Source organism: Aplidium turbinatum, chromosome 7 (assembly GCF_918807975.1).
Source record: "Aplidium turbinatum chromosome 7, kaAplTurb1.1, whole genome shotgun sequence".
Lineage (NCBI taxonomy): Eukaryota > Metazoa > Chordata > Ascidiacea > Aplousobranchia > Polyclinidae > Aplidium > Aplidium turbinatum.
The window spans coordinates 29355647-29376624 of record NC_137478.1 but is presented as its reverse complement, the minus strand read 5'-3'; the positions used below and the strand labels follow the sequence as shown (position 1 = coordinate 29376624).

The 20978-nt window shown below is 38.0% G+C and overlaps 1 protein-coding gene and 1 non-coding gene across 2 annotated transcripts; both read left to right on the top strand.

The window, feature by feature from the left end:
- The first annotated feature begins 1446 nt into the window (after positions 1–1446).
- Positions 1447–13889, top strand: LOC145774565 (somatomedin-B and thrombospondin type-1 domain-containing protein-like). The gene is made up of 5 exons (XM_082585832.1): positions 1447–1837; positions 9753–9932; positions 10142–10244; positions 10821–10957; positions 12308–13889. The coding sequence occupies exons 1-5, from the start codon at positions 1585–1587 to the stop codon at positions 12442–12444; spliced, it is 810 nt and encodes a 269-aa protein (XP_082441958.1). The 5' UTR covers positions 1447–1584; the 3' UTR covers positions 12445–13889.
- Positions 13890–16252: 2363 nt separating this feature from the next.
- LOC145774912 (U5 spliceosomal RNA) lies at positions 16253–16364 on the top strand. The gene has a single exon (XR_014290085.1). It is a non-coding gene; the product is annotated as a U5 spliceosomal RNA (small nuclear RNA).
- The last annotated feature ends 4614 nt before the right edge of the window (positions 16365–20978 follow it).

Sequence of the window (20978 nt, the reverse complement as noted above, 5' to 3'; positions counted from 1 at the left end):
GGAACAGTAACATGATATTTCTTTAATAGCAAAAGGTTAGAAGACACTGCTGCAAGACAATACAAGGCAAAGAAAAGGATATTACATCTTGTGTTATGAAGGAGGAATAAAATATTGAGTGGATCTACCGACTATAGTTGGGTTCTAGGCTACCAAATATAGTTACCAACTATAGTTGGGTAATCGACGGTATACCGTCGATTGCGCCAACTAAATCGCTCCTACAGTATATAAACTGACAATGTATTCTGTATATCATGCAACAATACTTTGCTCATCGAAAAGCAATTGAGCAGTGGTTGTTCCTAATGACTCAAGATGTTAGAAATCTCTACTGCAGCAGCAGCTGGCCTACCATCAAGCCTCACGATCACGAGTCAACTGTGCTTTCTTATGACGAAACGAGACCGCCTTTTTCGTCAATCGCGGACGCCAGTTTTTTACGTTTGCTAAGAGTTATTGGGTGTAGTGGCCGTAATTGGGTTGGCGTAGTTGCTAAAGTAAAGGCGGTCGAGAGAAAGGTACTGGCCACTCTACTCTCGTTAGTGCCGAAGGCTCTGTAATGAGAACCTTATCTTCTCATCCCCCAATGCTTAGATTTAAGTATGGGACTCACCTTTTACCCTAAGAGTTGGTGCGAGGGTTCAAGTGCTGTAGCTAGAATGCCAGGCGCAGTTGAGGTTAATTTTATAGAAGGTTATTACAAATTTCTTCTTCCCAGGCAACCACTTTATCTAGTCCAGATCATTACTAATACTAGATCGGGTACCGATCTGACAAGATCTTTACGAGTTTTGGCCTAGACAATTACGTTGCTTGAAGAGCTATAGAAGAGAATTCAAACTTACTTTATTTGCACCAAATTCCAAACAAGTTATATAGCCTATCCATAGGCTGACACGCCAAAGTGGCATATGTCCCTGTTGTAAAGAGACATGTTGTCTCATGTTGTAAATGACAAAAAAAACGGTAGTTCTTATATGAAATTGCCCAAATCAAAAGGATGTAGTTGACCCAAATTCAACACAATCTTTAATTTTGGTTTATTCACACAGCTGGGGCGTGGGAGTAGCTCCTGAAATAGATTATTTAAATCCAATCAATCTGCCCATACAACTTCCCAAAGCAACATGATGCTGCTTGTGCAGAAAATACATCTTTTAAATTATCAGAATTAGTCTATTGCATCTGAAGGTAGGTTCTCTACAAAGGAATTAGTACGCTATTGCATAAACTAAAACAACAGAGTCGCCGCTCAAAAGAACGCCGGTTCGACGCCGCTCAAAAGTAGTGGCTGTGTTGACACTTAAAGGGTATGTCAGACATGAGACGGTAGACACAAAGAATAGACTATCCTTTTTGTTTGTTTATAATGTATACAGTAAGTTCATTAACGAGACGACAAAAAATCGTTACTGTTTTTTTTATAATTTTACAGTGTTTTAGTATTGATTACTAAATTTGTGAAAGTTAAAAAAAGCTATTAAAATATCTGACCTGGAAACGGTTTTACAAAGTTGTGCAAACAAGAGATTATAATCGCAAGAGATAAGGTTTGAGAAAAGTTTAAACTTGTTTCTTTGAATGCGAATATTGAAAATGAAGATGCAGTGTTTCCTCTTTTTATTTTCCACAATTCTGATGTGCATCTGTTTCATCGAAAACCCTGTGGAAGCGGGTTGTGCCGATCTCCGCCGATGCTGCCCTGGCAAAGCGTCGACTTGTAAATACAAATACGGAAATGAAGAGAGATTCACAAGAGCCTGCTACTGCGATGAATTCTGTCTCAAATCTGGAGATTGCTGTGATGACTACAAGGATCACTGCATGAACAGAGGTGAATTTGATTGTTACGTAATGTTGGTTAGTTAGTTAATGTTAGTTAATGTTGGTTAGTTAAACTCGTCATAACCTGAAAACCTTGTTTTATTTAAGAATTGTTATTATTATGATTGTATATTATTGTTATTAGCATGGGTTGTAATTGCTTTTAAACCTCAGAAAGAAACAATCTGAAATAAAAACATGCTACTATCGATTCAAAAAATTGTGTCATTTGATTACGGTTGTAATTTGTTTAATTGCATCATTGGTCAATAAAAGAATCCCAAAGACGTTACCTGACACGCGTGGCCAGCTCTCTCTATTCCTGATAAGAAATTTACCTACTTAGGTTTGGTAAAGATGGCGAGCCATTAAAATTGTTTCCATCCCGTAGAGAGATAAGATAAAAGAGCAATAAAGTAGCTTAAAGTTTACTTATTGCATTTTGTTATAAGTTAATAACAAGTTAAGTAGCTCATATGACTTGTACTACTTGTCCACTACCAGTTTTATTAATAACCCTGAAAAGCTTTTGGCTCCAAACAATAAAGAAACCAATCAGTTCCACGATAATTCATCCAGTAAAATATATTGTTCATCATCACTCAGCATTAAGAAAACATCATCTTTTTGGCTTGATTAACTTAGATGATAATCTTCCACAAGATAATCTTATGCATTTAAATTTACATTTAAATAATGTCAATATGATTATGTGAAAACCATTAACTTTATGATTTCGTGGATGCGAATGTATCGAGAACGCAAAAACATCTTTTCGAGATTGTAAAAGTTATGCAGGGGATGTGTACCCGGTAGCGGGGGCAAGTAGGTCAAGGGGGTACTTTTGGACCAGGAACCGGAATGAATTTAGGGGCCAAGGTACTTTCCAAGGGGCCTGGAATATTGAAAAAAAACGGGCATTCTCAGGATATAGTACATTTTTTTAAAAGTGTCTTCATTCGGGGCCTCTGTCTGAGAATTTCACTGGTACCGGTCCCAAACTATTCTCTCAACGACCCTATGTGTACCGCACAGCAGATGTCATGTTTGTGAAATTGACTTCCTCTCAAAATAAAACCTATTTTTTTCGAACGATTTTGCTATAATTTTTTCCTGGTTTTCCTGAGCTGACGTTGTCAACGTGGACTTAAATTAAGAAACAATGTGATGTCTTAAAGCCAAGGTTAAATTATTTAAAACTTTTTTTTAATTTTTAGTTGAAGCTTTTTCTTGCGATTATGTTGAAGTCACTTTCTACTGCAAAGCTGACATTATCTTAACGTTTAACTTTTTTATTCATGAAGGATAAAAAAAACAATTGATCGTTTAATACGTTAATGTGCTTGAGCCTGATTTCCGGATATAAATAAACTAAACTATAAACTTAAACACCATAATAAACTATGTCAGTCAAAAAAAAGCGAATGTTCAAAGAACCCAGCAGTAAGTCAACATATTAATGTTATAAACGATTCCTACTTCATCTTTGGTTTTTTGTTTTACTGTATTTGATTGTAAAAAGCTTCTCGTATGTTGCTTTGCTTCTAATGGTGTCACTTATCAAGGTCAATCCAGCCAGCAAATCACACTATTTTAAATTGAATCAATGTCTGTGGAAGTTAAATCAACGTAAACAAAGGATTTATTAGCTGGTTGGGATGTTTAGTTTTCTTTGCCTTGCTTGACCCATACTTATGTATTTGAATTTCAGCAGGAAAACTTTAATTCCAGCTCTAGGTATTATGGAAATCCATTATATATAAGTTGGCTGTTCAAGAAACGAATTTAAAAATTAAAATACATTAAGAATCTGGCAAATTGCCGCTTACATAACGTTTGGCAACGTTAAACCGATGTTGTTCTTAAGTGGATGGCTACAGCTAGGCCACATCATAAAGGACTTTCCAGGTCAACATCGTAGTTCATGACTTATGAACTTTACAGTTCAGAGTTATAAACAAGCTTCTAAGTTGTCAAATGGTTAGGCATTCATCTGTTGTTGAAGAATTTGTATTTTTATCCTAACAGTGACTTTTCAATTCTTTCATGAATGTTGCTTTCTTAACATTTAGCCAGGCCGTGAAGTCTTGTAATCTGTTAAGCGTTTTGCAAAATAGAATGTTTTCTCAGTTTGAATATTTTTTTGTATATTTATGTTCCAAGAAATCTCTATGCTGCATGCTCAACAATTCAAGGGGGTGCTACATAAATGCGCCATATCTGTGCAACATTTGTATCTTTCTTCTTGGCTATCATGTGACGGGAAAGGCCGATAGGATAAAACGCTTGTTTTCGAATCATGCAAACCTGTTTCGACTCCAATAGCGCAGGCTACTTCATGTTGCCATTTTTTGGGTGTTCACTTTTTCAGCAGGTTTGAAACACAAAGCACACAAGTTTGCAGTTTGCTCAATAGCTGTTCAGATCATATCAACATAGACTGAAGTGATATGATATAAAGAGTCAGTGTGCAAATCAAGCATGTGTTTGAAATTTTCTAAAAAACGTGGACAGCCAAATAATGGCAACCCTACGCCATTGTTCGACATCCAGTTATACCAGACGTTAAAATGCACAGCTCACCTCTATCAAAAAATTGGGTGGTATGAAAAAACTGGCCACCGTACTCCCTCAGCAATGTTATAGGTGTCCCATTTAACAAATGAGATGTTTTACGTTAATTTAGCCACTGCCGACGTTAATTCAATGTGAAAAGACAGAATGTTTTTGGCTGCAAGTTTAATGAGTTTCCTTTGGTGCCTGAATATGAGACCACCTTTGCTCAACTGACAAAACAAAGCTAGTCTGACTGCTCAATGTAGTAGGAATCCGATCGTGATTATTACCTTTGCTTGAAAGTGGTTGTGAAGAACCCTGCTCACAAAATCCATCTTTTTGCATAGATTCAACGTCTGCAGATGGAAAAATGATGGCAACGTAACGCTTTTCATTACGTTAGACAAATGCATATCTTTTAATGTATTTTATCAGTTGCTATAAAAACATGAATGCTATACATCGGTTTCACGGCTTAACTGCTTCTTGCGTTCACAAAGCGTAATTTGACAAAATCAAAGCGTTAACAAGTTTTACTGATAACCGGCACATCAGTACTTCATTTGTGGAAAAGTTTATTAGTTTGAGACAAATAAAGCTAAAGCTTTAGTAGAGAATTTGCTTTTTTGAACCACGGACAAGCAAAACAAAGTAACTCTAGCGGGTTTAGCATAATGCATTACACACTAAACAAAATATATAACATTTTGCTTTTTTGCTTAGCATTGAGCACTTTTTTGTAGTATTGATAGTTTTCATTGTTTTAACATTATAATAATATATAATATAATAACAAAATATATAACATAGTAAAGTTTATGTGTTTAACGTAAGGAGATATTTTTGAAAAGCGCCGCAGAATTATTTTTAGGTTATCAGTTTGTAAATTTGCAGCTTTATGTTTGGTTGGGAATGGTGGATTTTACAAATTAATTTCAGTTTTCTTATTTCCAAGTGGTAAAATTGGCTTTTTTTACATTGATTCAACAGTAGCAGACATTGAATCAATGCAAAAATGATGGAATTTGATGTTGACGTACTTGGCATTACTGAAAACTGACCAAAAATTGCATTATCATCATCATCGATATCGTCTTTTGAATTGTGTCTACAACAGAAGAGGTAGTAAAATACTTAAATGATTATATCCGTTCAATTGTTTGACTTCTATGTCCACTGACCAGGTACTAAAATTTCCTTCAATTGGGAAACAAAGTCAGAAGATCTGGTGGAGAGTTCTGCAAATTCCATGAAATCGCATTGAAATTTATGACGTAGATTTTTGGTTTGAAATTACAACTTCACACGTATTTTATCTTTGTCATGTCAAAACGTGTGAAGAATGACACTCGCTTTGTGGCATGAAAGAAAAGTGATGACATCAAACATGACCTTTCATATTTGGGTTCATAATGTATAAATACATTGCTGGTAATTGCAGTTTTGTGCATGAAAAGGTTGACAGCAAACAGATTTACACAAAAAGACTTTTTGTATTAGGCTATATTTGTTCAAGCAATTTTCGTGCTATCGAATTTGAATCTTTTGCCATCGATTGTATGCAGCTGCGTTTAATCTTTGGTAATAGGATTAAATGGATTTTTGCAACCTATATACTTTTATTTGTTGAAATAGATTGTCTTGGCATTTGTCTCATGTCAGTTGTGCCTGGTCTTTTGAAGTAAAATTACACCAAAAGTATAGATTTATTGTCAGGCGAGCGTGACAAGATCAAAAGATGAGATAAATCATTCTTTTGTGCAAAAGAATTTACGTAAAGTTCCAGGAATATCTCCAGAGTTCAGGCCATATTGCAAGGTGGTTTGCATTTAACTTTCGGTTTCTTAAATCCTTGCAACTTATTTCTAATTAAAGCTACGAATCGAATGTCTCCTCCCTTACCAGGCTACAAAAGTTTCTATATTTGCATTATGTTAACGTCTGGAAATGTTAAAACGATGTAAAAACGGAAACGTTTGCTGACTCGAGGACGCGTACTGATGATGACGTAATGATTATAAGCTGTTTGGGCACTGAGCTGGTGTGAAGACTTTTTCATCATTTTGTGTTGACAGATAATGTCTCTGATAAATATTAAATTAGTCAAGACATTTGCTTCTTGTGATCGATCTCAGCAGCTGACTAGAAAATAAAGAAAACTACAACTCGTCCTGTCGTCCAAGTTGGCTGACATATTAAACTTGCGCTGCGTTTGCATCAATGTAACGCATATTTTCCTTCGCTCAGGTCAAAAGTTGGTTTCCTACATTCAGGGTTGTGATTTCTGAAAAACATGTCGCAGCATCAAGAAGTCCACATGTTTTATGTTGTGTTTGCAGCGACAAAAACATCAAATAAATCACGTTTCATGTGTAACGTTTTCCTACATTCCAAGTTTCTGATCATGATACACCAAGTTTTCAAACCTGGCTATTTTGTTTACTTCCCAGACTGCAAAATCCATAATTTTAACATTGATCGAATCAATTCAAAGCAACAATTACAAGTTTTGCAGTCTGGATTCATAGAAACATTGTCAGCAAACGTTTCTCTTCTTCCCAGGCCCGGATTTAGGGGGTAGAGAGTGCAGGTGCCCCGGGCCCCCCTTTTGAAGGGCTCCCCGACGTGGAAAAAATGTCATCTTGTGTTAGGGTATTATTTTTTTTCGTTCAGCTTTTGAAGTTTCTGCAAAATGCTGTGCAGTGCTGGATTAATGCTACTGTAGACGTAGAGGTGGTTTTTCGCGTCGTGGACGAGAAATTTTTTATTGCACGGGGGACCCTCGATCTAAAAGTGCCCCGGGCCCCCTATTAGTTAAATCCGGCCCTGCTTCTTCCAGCCGTGCTACGTCATGCCCCCAACTCGGTGGCGTGTGTGAAGCATGTCAAGAATGAAATGTCCAAGAGTTTGTTATTTCACCCTACAATCGCAAGTCACTGAGGAAGAAGAACCGCTAATTGTCTAATCAGACAACACAACGCAGCCTAAGCTTAAACTTTATTATGATGATATGCACAATTCACATGTAGACGAGAAAAGTTCCATAACACCACCTGGCAATTCAAACCGGATGGCCTGGAACAAATGCTAGGATAGATCATTATGCCACTCTTTTTCTGTTTTTTTACATTACTTGTGAAAAACCCGGGTTTGATTGGTTTGGTTGACTATAGATAGGGGCTGACCCAATTGATATGCAAATAAGGTCACAAATTTGTTTTAAACGGAACGTTTTAAGACGAATAGCCGCGACCAAGTTGGCAAGGTTATCCAAATGCCTTTGCAATTTGTCAGCTTTTGGGTAAATATTGCGACAGATCCATTATGAATGCCAATTATGAAGTCCAGAGGTACCAACTCCATTTAGTAAACCAGTACTCTTTTGCATTGATTCAACGTGGGCAGACATTACGTCTTTAATCAAAAGAACTAATTTCTTAGTGGGATTCTCATGGGGATGTCTGGTATGTCATATGACGTAAGCTGACTGTAATTCAGCAATGTGGTTGCGGAAACTCAGTTGGTTGTTCGCAACGTTTTCGTCAACTTATTTGACGAAAAGAAAATGCGATGCTTTGTTGACGTGATTGTTGGTGAACAAGGATGATCTTCGGTTGAAGCTCAACTTTGGTCAATTTGTACGCTTCTGATGTTGAACTATGAGGAGTCAACGTTGAATGTCACTGTGATTGCATAAAGTCACAACAATTCAATGTGACTTTAGACCTTCTGACGTCATAGTGGTTAGGCCTCGGAAGATGTAGTTTCAACGCAATAAAAGTCCCGAGTTTGCAAATGCTGGCCTGGACAACAAATCAACCGTTTTTTTTACATGGATTCAACGTCTAGTAGATGTTGAATCAATGTAAAAAATGGTTGATTTGCTGTCTGGGGGAAGGCTTCTTCATTTCCTCTACACTTACAGCAATGAGCCTGAGGTATTGAACTTTTAGAGATTTAATGACATTAGAGAGAAACTTTAATGACATTAGAGAGAAAAATTTAATGACGCTATTTCAAATGCAATGGTCTCATGACGAACCGCAGTCAATCCTCAGTCGTGTTCGTCGGAATGAAGGAAACATTTAACCACTGACAAACACAACGTAAGCCCACTGGCCAAGTGTGGCCTTCTGACGCTGAGTTTCTAAAGGGGATTAAAACAAAGCTTTGTTAAAAACTTTGCAAAAATACAATTTTGCTTCCTCACGAAATTCCTTTGTGCCGATTTCGTTTCTGGTGTTTCGAAATTAAAGCAATTTCATTTCGTTATGGGCTCGAAAAGAAAATGAAGCGCACAAAAACAGCTTGCACTTTCTCTTTTGATACCTTGACTTGGAATCGAAGACATTAGACCTGCTCAAAATCAAAATTTTTCATATTTTTTCGCCTTTCACATCGTTTTCCATGATTTTGACCATGAGGAATTCGAAAATCTGAACCATTTTTCTTTCAGATAATGAGCAACGTTTTATCTCTAAAAAACAGTTTGTCGCTATTTTGATAGCCGTGCATCAGGCGGATTCTTCACCTTACGAGCGTCCTCTTGAGAATAGCGAGCTTGATGATGATCGATGCGACCACTGTGAAACATTTGTTTCTGATGTGGTTAGTCTTGCATTGATTGTAGCCTACTTTCTATTGATGCTGCTTTTTGCCTCCCAGCAGTCAGCATACGTTGCCGTTTTCGCCGTCTTGCAACGTTAAAAAGATGTAAAAACATAAAAATTTTGCTGAATGGGATTAACTTTGATCTCAGTTAGAAACTTTGTCATTGTTTTGCATGTAGTCAACGTTAAATGACAAAAATGACTGAGTTTTTCACATGCTTCAAAGTTGGCTTATTCCAAACATGGTTCTGATCTGATTCAATTATGATTTGCAAAATTTCACTGATTTATGCTTGAATTCAACAGATTTCATAAATCTTCATATTGCCTGCTTCATAACTTGTTGCATTCTAAAAATTAAACTTCCGGACTGTTTCGAAGAAGTATATTCTCATATTTGACTTTATATTGTCGTGTCCGGGCCTAAAGTATAGAACAAAATTGTTTCAGTGACAACTTTTAATCCTTGAAGATTAGGAAACTAGAGATAGTGAACATTTGTTGACCAAACGGTCGATTACCGTGTTTTCCTACTACCCGGTGCAAATCTGAAAAGTCGAATTTCTTTCACGGCATTCCATTTCTTTCTATCCTAAATAATTTCACAACCTTGTTAAAGCATCATTTCACAAAGTAGTCAATCAGTTTGGAAAATCTATGCTATTATATTATGACTTATTTGTTTTTCATTTTGCATTAGCAGAAGACCACCTTTCAACTTTCTTTAGAGAAATAAAATAGCTTGATTTATTACCTCAGCACAAGATTGCATTATGACGTATTGGAGTTCCTGGAGTCGATGCAATGCTCGATGTGGTCCGGGAATAAGGGAACGCAGGAGACGGATACACGTGGCGCCGTCCAACGGCGGAAAGCCTTGCGGGCCAAAACGGCAAACTCAAGGCTGTTACCATAACAACAAAAGATGCCGCAATAATGGTGATTATCCTACTCAAATTAAAATATATTTTGTTGTCGTATCCAAGCTTGCGGTAAGACAAGGAAGCCAATTTTTGTGTTCACCTTCCGACATGGCATTAAGGATTAGATGTAGCCTACGAACAGTTCTACGTCATGCATATATTTTATAATTACAACTAATTATCATGATTTATGATTTATATAAATATCACTATCATGAAATGCAGAGATTGCTCAAATTCTTCCCTCCCGACTGAACAGAAAACGAAATGCAGAAGATAGATATGCTCGGCCGAGCGTGAGAAAGATCATGGCAAAGCGACGAAGCAGGTTAGAAATGGCTTTGGAAAGACTTTAACAAACTGTTGCCCTTCTAGTTAAAAGCACCCGAATTCCACTCTTTGCCCAGCTTCGATGATTTAAATTTTCAACAAGCCATTTCTTGATAGAAGTTTAACCGGTAAGCTAGGCAGTATGTTACCGAATTCGACACAACGCAATCTGATTGGCTGACAAATAGAAGCTTGACATTTGACAAATAGAAGAATGACGTTTTTAGACAAAATGTAGGCCTATATTAATCTTTGTCACTGTTCTCATTACCCCTAATTGTTCTTCATGCAATTAAGGCCCCGATCCAACTAAAAGGAAGATGCCATACTCGATTTTCATCCTTGTTTGGGTGACAATTCGAATATGACGTCTTCCATTTTCATTCGATCGGTGCCTTAATTACTTCAACAAATCTCTACATTTCCATAATTTTTTTTTATGTCTTGAATTGGCTACCTACGTTACCCACTGTCCAGACCCACTTTCGATAGATTTTTCTTTTCTGATGACTTGACTACAAAATTGTAGAAACTAAACAGACGAAGGTATAAATCCGATCTTGTTTATATACAGTTATTGCATCAACTACCGGATAGCGCATTTGTCTTGGTATTGCCGCTACGTGTCGCCATATCACGTGCTCAACGTTGGCTCGATGGTTTGTGTGGAGTGCCACGACACCGCCATGGACCAGGAAGGACATTGCCGAGGTATTTTCATGAGTCATTCTATCGTTCTGTTAAAACATAGTGAAAGATATTTTATCATGCGTTTGCTTTTAATCATTGGATTTGTCCTTCTCAAGTAATATCATACAGCAGGGGTCACCAAACTACGGCCCGCGGGCCGAAACCGGCCCGCGAAATGATTTCATCCGGCCCGCCACATGCTGGCTGCGGAAATAACAGCTGCACTACAACTGTTAAGAAAAAAGTTACCAAAATTTTTGTAAAGGACTGACGTTGCTGTTTATCATTAGGCCACCACAAATGGGGACAGCTTAGGCCAACTTTGGAAAGATGTAATTTTTTTCAAGAGCATGATGCCCTGTAGTGTATCACAGCAGGGGATAATTTTTTCAGCAACCTTTCGATTTTCATCACAACTTTGCTATTCCACCGCTGACTTTGTTATTTATTGTGCTCAATTCAAGTCAATAGAGATTCTAAATAGTTGTATATCTTTTCGCACTTTGCATCCGGCTCGCAGCTGTTAATCTCGCAGCAATCCGGCCCTCAGAGAAAAAAGTTTGGTGACCCCTGTCATACAGTAATATCTGTAGCATGGGATAGAACATAATTATGATGCTACAGCAATATCAACATAGGTAATAGCACGGCAATGAACGAGAAATGGTAACAAAATCTCATAAAGTTGAAAACCTGCAAAAATAGCATGAACCAAAAACCACAACATAACAAATACAAAGGACTGTTTTAATGTTACTGCCTGAAATAAGATTACTCTACTTGAATAAGCTTAACTGAAGATGCTCCAGCTGCCAGCTGATCGAAATCGATTTTTAGCTGTTTATGATTGAACTGACTCGTGTGAAAATAAATTCCTTTGTATTTCTGCCTGAAATGATTTTTTTTCCAACTTGGATATTTGTGAAGGTATGAGATCATCAGAGCTTTCCCACTCCAAACATAGAAATTCTTACAAACAATCAATCAGCGCAAAAAAGCAGATTAATATTTGTGATAAAAATAATAAAAAAATCTAGGTGAAATGCTTAAAAAACTAACACCGTAAGGTCACGAATCACGATGGTAGCAAAAGCACTGGTCGCCTCTACTCAGATTCCTTAAAAATGGATCCGTGCAATTGTGGAAGAATAAGCGTCTAATATGAAACTATAACATACACACAGCCACCCTGCTCTTATTTGCGGCTAAAAATTATGAAAATATTTCTTTTCTTTGTTGATTAATCAGAAATTAGACTCATCCATTTTCTACAGTATCATAGATGTATCTACGGTGCTTTGTGTCATGTATTTGCTTGTACACGCTTGATTGTACAGCTAAAGTTGTTATAAGTTAGCTGTTTCCTTTCAGGAGCAAACATGGGTGTGCTTAGCCGCTGGAGGGCGATGGCTGGTAATTCGTGCTACGGATCGTGGGAAAGTAAAGGGGAAATGATCAAAGATTGCAGATGTGGAGAAACCATGGGAAAAGACTTCATTTTTGTGTGATGTCAGTTTGTAAACTTTGCGAAAGTTGAAAAGAGTTTGAACATTATTTCAACAGCTTTTCTACAAGCATTTTTGCTCCCAATTAAAAATAGGTGTTTTCAAAATTCGCGATCTCCGGAACTTTTCAGTTAGGTATTGTGCATTCATCAACATTTCAGAGGTCTATTGGCCTAAGGTTTTTCATTCATTGCACAGAAAAACAAAACAAGCCGTCCCACTAAGGCTTCATGCTGATGTGAATTCAGCAGAAATTTATGTAAATCTTGGCTATTGTTCCTTTACAAATTTCACGCATTTAAAAATTTAACCTTTCTTGTGTCAGACTTATATTTTTTGAGCCTGCTTAAACTGTGCGCTTGGATCAAGCCATTTTTCTTTCTCAAACCGTAGGCCTACTGTTTATTTTTTCAGCTATAGCTGGCAACTTTCAACAATTTTGCGACATTGAATTGAGACATTTTTGTTTAGTTTTAGTTAACACAATCATAATCATTAAAATATTGTCTCCTGGACCTAATCTTGTAAAATCCCATATAAAATTATTTAATAGCCATGTAATATTTTACTGACAGTTACAAAAGGAAATTTAATCCAGTCTGATACGTTGATAGGGGGGTGGGGGGAGGTCCAGGAGGTACTTTTAGTTCCTGGATGATTTTAAGGACCTGTAACATTTCCAAGGGGTCTGGAAACTTCAAGAAATTACCCCACATTGTTTGGATTGGGTTTTTCTAAGAAGTACCCTATTTAGGGCCCAATTATTTTATTGGTGCCTAAATTATCCTTCTCAACGGCCCTTAAAAAACACCTCCAACTTTTTTATATAGGCTATATAGGCCTACTGCTATAGTCTCATCAATGTCGAGTCGGCTGCATTACCGAGTGACGAGAACCCTGGAACGGCAATCGAAAGGGCGCCGGTTCGACACTGCTCAAGAGCATGCGGATACGATATGATACGACAAACAACATCAATGAAAACTTTTGCCTTGACACAGTCCAGCCAAAAAAACTTGTCGATTTTACACTACAGTAATTCCACGTTTGCATAAGGCCATAAGCAAAATACGTCAAACTGTTTAAAAATTACATGACGCGTTTAGAGGAGAAGGGCTCAGAACTGCCTATTTCTATTGTCTACTATCTCACCAAACAACTGGAGTATGGTCCAAAGGGATTTGTTGCTAAAGACCTTTTTTTAGATTTATAACATCCACCTGCATAGGAGTTCGTCTGTACAGTATTATGTCGTTTACTATCACCGCTTTGCACTAAAACTAAACGATGATAAACTTGCATTCTGCAATGTTGCATGTGTGTATCCTATTGAATTGACTTACCTTTAGTTTTGAGCAATGTGTTTGTTTTTTGTCATCAGCATATTATAATTCATCAGTGCACTGCTTTTCATCACTAAATCGACATTAAATTTCTGTTAAATGACACATGCTGTCTTTCTAATCGGAAACTTCACTCTGTCAATATTGGTAACCGAGCCTGTGTCAGTGGTTCAAAGGCTGTACACATGTAAAACTGCCAGGAATTACCTAACAGAGGCTTTCTTAGTACGAGAATACATTTAAATTTTAAACCAACCAACCAACACTTTGTAGTTTTGTAAAAGTAAAAGACGCAGCACTGGATGAAAAGCGCCTGGGGCTTTCCAAATCGCACTTGGTCATCCGTGATGTTGAACAAGTTTTAAAGTGCCCCTGACAGGTTGGATCCAAGCAAAGTAACTTTTTTAAGCATTTCCGAGCGCAGAGTTATGCTTTATAGCGAATTTTTTAATCTTAACCTCGAAGCTCGATTGGTTAGGGCGTAATTTATATCAAACGACTGCTCCGCAGCACCACCACAAGCGAAACTCCATATTCCACTGCTCTAGGACGACTTTGGTGGTGTTAGCCTACGTCATCCTAAGTAGGCGTCTTTAGCGACGGATGAAACAAATGTTTCCTGGATGTAATTGGTGGATCACAGTTTGGTCGGAGTTGGTACAAGCGATTGCTTTTTTCAAAGATTTATTGTTTTTGCAGTTTAATAAAACTGTATTGGGATACGTTCCTACAAAACCTAAAATATACTTAAAGTGAAAAATGAAGAAATCGTACAAATCATTATTCATATTCACTATTCATAAATAAATAAAAGTTCGCTCTCTCTCTCTCATAATGTGCCTTCCGTTGGCCATTGAAATCAGGTGTAACGGCCATCTGGATCTGGAAAATTGTTTCGGATTAGCCAAACAATGCATGACGGCAGCACAATCCGATTGTTGCTTCCGAGAGCATTACCTTATAGCAGTGGTTCCCAACCGGGGAGGAATTCCTCCCTAGGGAAGAATTTCATGAGTTCAGGGGAGGAATTTCAGTTTTTGTCCGTTAGTGTGCAAGAGCTACCTTTAATAAGTTAATAGCTGTTTATTTGCTAATAAATTTCATACAAATATTACCCTAAAAGTGTTTCCAGAAAGCGCTATATTCCATTATTTTAGTGTAATTTTGCAAAAATTTTCCGGGGGAGCATGCCCCCAGACCCCCCTAGAATATGCGTGCCTTCGGCACGCTCTAACCCCCCACCAGTTTTATTGCTTCCCTTGCTCAACCCACCAGGATACGCCACTGCACATGAGGTAGCGATGTCTTTAATCAAACACTTTGTCGTTCTCTTCGATCCATCAAATATTTGACCCCCCCCAAAAAAACATTTCTGGCTACGCCACTAAAAGACCTTCACATACCTTGGGTTCCGCTTGCGCAGAATGAGGATGATCGACACGATGGTTTTAATAAGCCAAACCAAAAACTGACTTATCCGGTAATTTTTATAGACCGCCGGCTGTGCGGTCCCTGATCCCGTTTTTACTTCCGATCGGAATGAGGAAAGAGTCTTAGAACCCTAACATAATGGTGTCTATTACAATCTGGGGGAATTGTAGAGAAACCATTTTAGTTAAAATTCTAGGGTTTCTAAAATTTAAGACTCCCTTTTTTGTTTTTAGTAATATGGGGAGGAATGAATAGTTCCAAAATAGGCAAAGGGAGGAACGCAACAAAAAAGGTTGGGAACCACTGCCTTATAGTATCCACTCCAATACATGCCTGTAGGCAACTAACCGATACTGCCTGCAAGAAAATAAAATCACTTCTTTTAGTGTGCATTCATTAGCGTTTAGGGTATTTTTTTAAAGATTAAAGCAAGATCAAGCGGCGCTGGTTCGGCTCTCGGGCTGTGCGCTTGAGCAACGCATTCTAAGGACTGCTCTCCATTCAGCGGTACCTAATGAATGGAAGAATTCCCCGGCAACAACACTTCAACAATCAAAAAACTTCACTCTGTCAATCTCGTAACCGGCCTGCGTCAAAAGCTTGTAAAAGGTAAAGGTGGTCCCATACTTGATTCAAGTGTCGGGTATGAGAAGATAAGGCTCTTATTGTACTAACAAAGCCATCGGCACTAAGAAGAGTAGGGTGCCCAGCTCCTTTCTCTCGGGAACTGGCCAGCCTATTTCATGGCTACACCACGGAGAACAGTCTATTTACTTCGCTCACTCCTTGACCACAAAGCCGACTAAAGTTTGGTAACAACAGTTGCCCATTCCGTTTTCGTTAATGTTCCTCCTTTTATTCGAACTAACAGCATATAACCAAGGCCAAGAAGCATCAATACTTGCAGGAATGCAGGAGTAGGTGAATGGTAAGATTGTGGGCCCGCTCAGCTACAATTGATTTTTTATTTGTTACGAACCACACATGAGAGTGCAAACTTGGAGGTGACTTTGGATGCACGGAATAAAATACCTAACGCACTCTGGCTTCTCCACACAGAACAAATCTATCGCCTTTTACTAAAGATTTCCGTGAGAAGGAGCACTACAATGAGTCTTAACTGATTTTTCCACCTCGCTTTGGCGAGGCTCTGTCATTAATGAAGTGCCTTTAGCTTGATGGCTGATGCAGATCTGGGTTGCCAGCTTCAAATTAATACAAAATGTCAAATCGACATTAAATTTCTATTAAATGGCACAGTCTTTATTGTTATAAATCTAAACGCTGTCTTCTTCACTAATCGGAAACTTCACTCTGTCAATATCGGTAACCGAACCTGTGTCAAAGGTTCTACACATGTGAAACTGCCAGGAATTACCTAACAGAAGCTTTCTTAGTGCGAGGATACATTTAAATCAACCAACCAAACCTTTGTAGTTTTGCCTTGTAAAAGACGCAGCACTGGAAGGAAAGCGACGTGATCGACTGGATGAAAGTTGAAAAGCGTCCGGGGCTTTTCATCCCAGGTAGCTAAATTAGGTTTTTTCACGCCGCTGGTTGAACTGATGGTCAAGTTCAACTTCCAATTTTTTCGAAAGATGAAGCCACTTTTCCAACTCGTACTTGTCATCTCTGATTCCCTGATGTTGAACAAGTTTAAAGTCCATAGTAATAATGCGCAGCGGTGTATCCACTGCAGTTATGTATTGTTTTCAGCGCTTTCCAAGACTGTTTCAGCCCCGCCTTTCAGTCACAGACGATATAGCCTACTCTAATGTTATTCCCTTCATGTTATGATCCAGCAGGTATGAAATTCAGTGCCATTTTAAAATACCTTTTACATGACCCGACAGGGTATCAAACCCAAACCCGACCAACTAACAACGTTCATGTATGCAGGCGTTATAGGCACGCAGCTTATCGGCAGTTTGTGCGGTGGCTGTGGGGTCAGGGTCACCTTGGTCGTTCAATTCGTGTACCTGTGCCAGCATATGTGATCAACAAAGTGAGGAGAAGTTTTCGAGGTAAGTTTATGTTGGATTCAAGTATCCGGACCTTCAATAAGATATTGTTGCATGAAATCGAATTTCATTTACTTTGAAATAGTAGTCTAAAGTACGGATTGGTATACAGCAAATAAGCCTTCAAAATATTTCTGAGTTCCCAAATGAAAAACTTGGCTCTGAGCAATGAGCATTCCGGGTGCCCTACCTGCATTTCAATATTATTACCGATAATATTTTGTTTCATTCAACGTACGTCTTTGCACTATGGGATTGTTATAACGGTTATTTTTTTAATGGAGTTGGCAGTGGCACTTACGCGATCAGAAAAGTTTGACATCATACCGAGCTGAGTGGGAGAGTATATCTGTAACCAAACGCTGATGCTCTGAATTTTCACGACCAGACCCCATTGATGCGGCTGCGTTATGCCTTTCTGGGTTTTCCGCTCCAAAACTCTCCTATTTTGTTTGATAAGTCCATAGTTCTTGTTGCTACTTTTACCATTATCTTGAAAACACAAACAGCACTATATAGCCCATGCATAATTTTTTATACATCTTTTCATGGGGAAAATACCTTTTAATGAAATGCATTAAACGTAGTGGAAACATCAAACTTGAAGTTTGAAAAATGCATGACAAGTAGGCTATTCTACATGTTTAAAATTTGTCGATTAATAGAGACTAAATTACGATTTTTGCTTTTTTATTATTGTTTTTCTTGACCTGATATTGCAGTTACAGAAGACAAATTTTTGCCTGTTGCTGTCAATGCTTTACTAGTATTTTTATGTGACCACTGACCAGTTATTTTTTGGCATGCAGATGCAGGTGTTTTCAATGAATCGGCTTGGAACATCACAGCACAGCTTGTTCAGCATTTTCAGAAACTGCTCGATACATCAATTTTATCACCAACGTTTGGAAAGTAATGTCTTTTAAAACTTGCTTTAAAGGTATGTACAGTCTGTGGAGGTCAAAGACACAAGCAGTATAGTGCAGATATATTAAATTTTGGTAATTTTTTCAGGAGAGAAAGAAAGAGATCACAGTGTTCATGTTATTAAGCATCAGCCATGTCCTGGACGACGAGACTGTTGAGTGGCTGGTGATTTCCTACCCTCCAATCTAGCCTGGAAAGATCAGCTCATACACCGATGGTGAGCATCAGCCATGAAAAATCATGTCGGGTTGCTTTTTTATGAAGGAGGAAACAAAAATTTTGAAGAATGTCGTGTTTGTGGAATGGCTGGGCTTTCGAACGAGACATTCACAGCTTGCATTCAGTCCATGGGAGCAGTAGTTGAACTTTCCACCTACCTTCAAATCAATCATGGTTTTGATTATCTGCTTTTAGGCAAGATTATGTGCAAGTATTACTGTGTAATCGCCAAGTCAGGTTTTTCGTTTTAAGAAAAAATAATTTTTTTGTTTCAAAGTTCTAAAAATCCACATTTTCAACTGCTTAAAATTTTTTGTCCTGAAAACACCAGGAATGGCATTTTAGAGCATATAAAAGTGCAAAATTTTCTGGGGGTGCATGCCCCCAGACCCCCCTAGGAGGCTCGCGCCTTCGGCGCTCGTCCGTTCCTGTTACTTTATGACGTCATATTTAACATCACCATTTACAGCACCCACATGGCCAAAAGTCACGAGCCGCCACTGCCGACCATGCTTCGATACAAGTGGAGGAAAATTTTGTCTTGCTTTGGGCGGTTTTTGACTTCTCAAAAAAGTTTCTTCTTGCTTATGAGGCAGAAATTCAGGCAACATCTCTCAACTGCTGCAACCAGTGTACTTCCTCAGTGTTGGGGTCTATTAGGGCCACATGTCCAGTAGGTCGGAAAATTTCACAATGATGTGAAATCTTCACATGATTGTGACAATTTAAAAACAAATATTAAATTAAAATAAAAATTTTTCACATGATGTGAAAATTAAATTAAAACAAAGAGCTGTTCAACTATAATATGACGTCATTTCACTGCTTTTTTCACTCCCTTTTGACGACAATATGACGTTTGTCATCAACATGACGTATTAGGTTGATTCTGATAATGCTAAACCTATGACGTCATATCATAACACCCTGAACTATTGCAAGCTTCTTCCTCTGCTGGCCAAATCAATCATTTTTACATTGATGCGACGTGTTTGGTATTGGGCGGGATTTGTTGGCTGGGTCAAGAGTCAAGACAGAGTCTGCTGACTATTTACACTCTGTTTTGCACAATCGATTTTTGGTGGCTGTCTACAAATAAGGACACAATAAGCAAAATTATCAGACAAAACATTATATTTAGGCTACGAGTTCAATTGAATAAAATTAACACTGATACTCCAGTAATTTGTACAATCATGACACGCGATAATCTCAGTCACCAAATCAGCCATTTCAACGTTTTCGAACAAAAAAAGATTCAACGTTTGAATTGAATCGTTTGAATTGAACGTTTGAATTGAAACATTGAATCAATGTAAAAAAACGGCTGATTTGTTATCTTGTAGTAATTTCTTGGCAAATTAGGCCATTCGTCAACTGTGGATTACAAGCAGCAAATGCAAAGTTTAGTTTTTATAAATCTCATCAAAAAGATCAACCAAGAAATTATCCACAATCCCGTCACTAGGAACGACAGAGAGCATGCCGTAGATAGCCGAGTTCCCCTGCTTGGAATCAGCACCATGTTCCTGCGCAAAAAATCAATTATTTTACTCGCGCTCACCAGTTCGCACTTTCCAAAAGGTACCATAAAAAATACCCTACTTTGACCAATCAGAGTCGCCCGGATTAGTAGGGTAGGCACTTTAACATTTATTACTTTGAACTTTGTTTGGTAGCCTAATTACAGAGGAAAAAAGAGCAATAGCAGTGGAGAGAATCAAACCCACATCAATGAAATGACTACCATCGCCCTAACCCTCTGCGCCAAGTCAGCAGATGGCAAACCGATGACTTAATTTAACTACGATTTGCGTTTTCCTTTGCTCTTCCGAAGTTTCAACATAGGGGATTTTTTATGATACCTTTTGGAAAGTTGCCACCAACTAACATTCATTATTAGTATCGAAATATGTTGACCTCGGTTATATTTTATTCCTTTCAATATTCTGTGGGTGATAAAAACAACTTGAATTGAAACATAAAAATGGTAGCATTAGGGCTGTTTATATTGAAGTTTTGTGAAAGACATGAAGAATAACGAAATTTTACTTCAATAACGTGATTTGAAGTAACCGAAAGGAAAATTATTTGGAAAAAGTTATCGAAACGAAATCACGACATGGGAATTATTTTGCTGAAACAAAATTTCGTTTTGTTCCAAGAGTTGTTTTCTTTTTTACACACGCAACCATGAACATCGCTAATTCACCGAAAAACATAGCACAAAATCACAGCAACACCTTTGCATATAGGCTACTAATAGTAGGTAACAACAAGTACTCTCCAACTTACCCTCACGTGTTGCACAGCTGCCTCCAAATCAATCAACCATTGGTCCGAACTTTTGATATGCCCTGGCAATATGGTGCAGTGGACGGACTCTGGATTACGCTGGACTTCAATTTTCCACCCTGTGAAAACAAAGCCGCGCATGTCTTCATATAAACTATGGACAACCTCATGTGGAAAAGAGGCGTAACAGAAGACCAGCTAAAACAGGACCTTTCTGGTTAGATCTTGCGTAATAAACAGCATTTGTGACGAAATTGTGATCAGTAAATGCAGTTTATCTGAGTTTGATCCTATAGTAAGA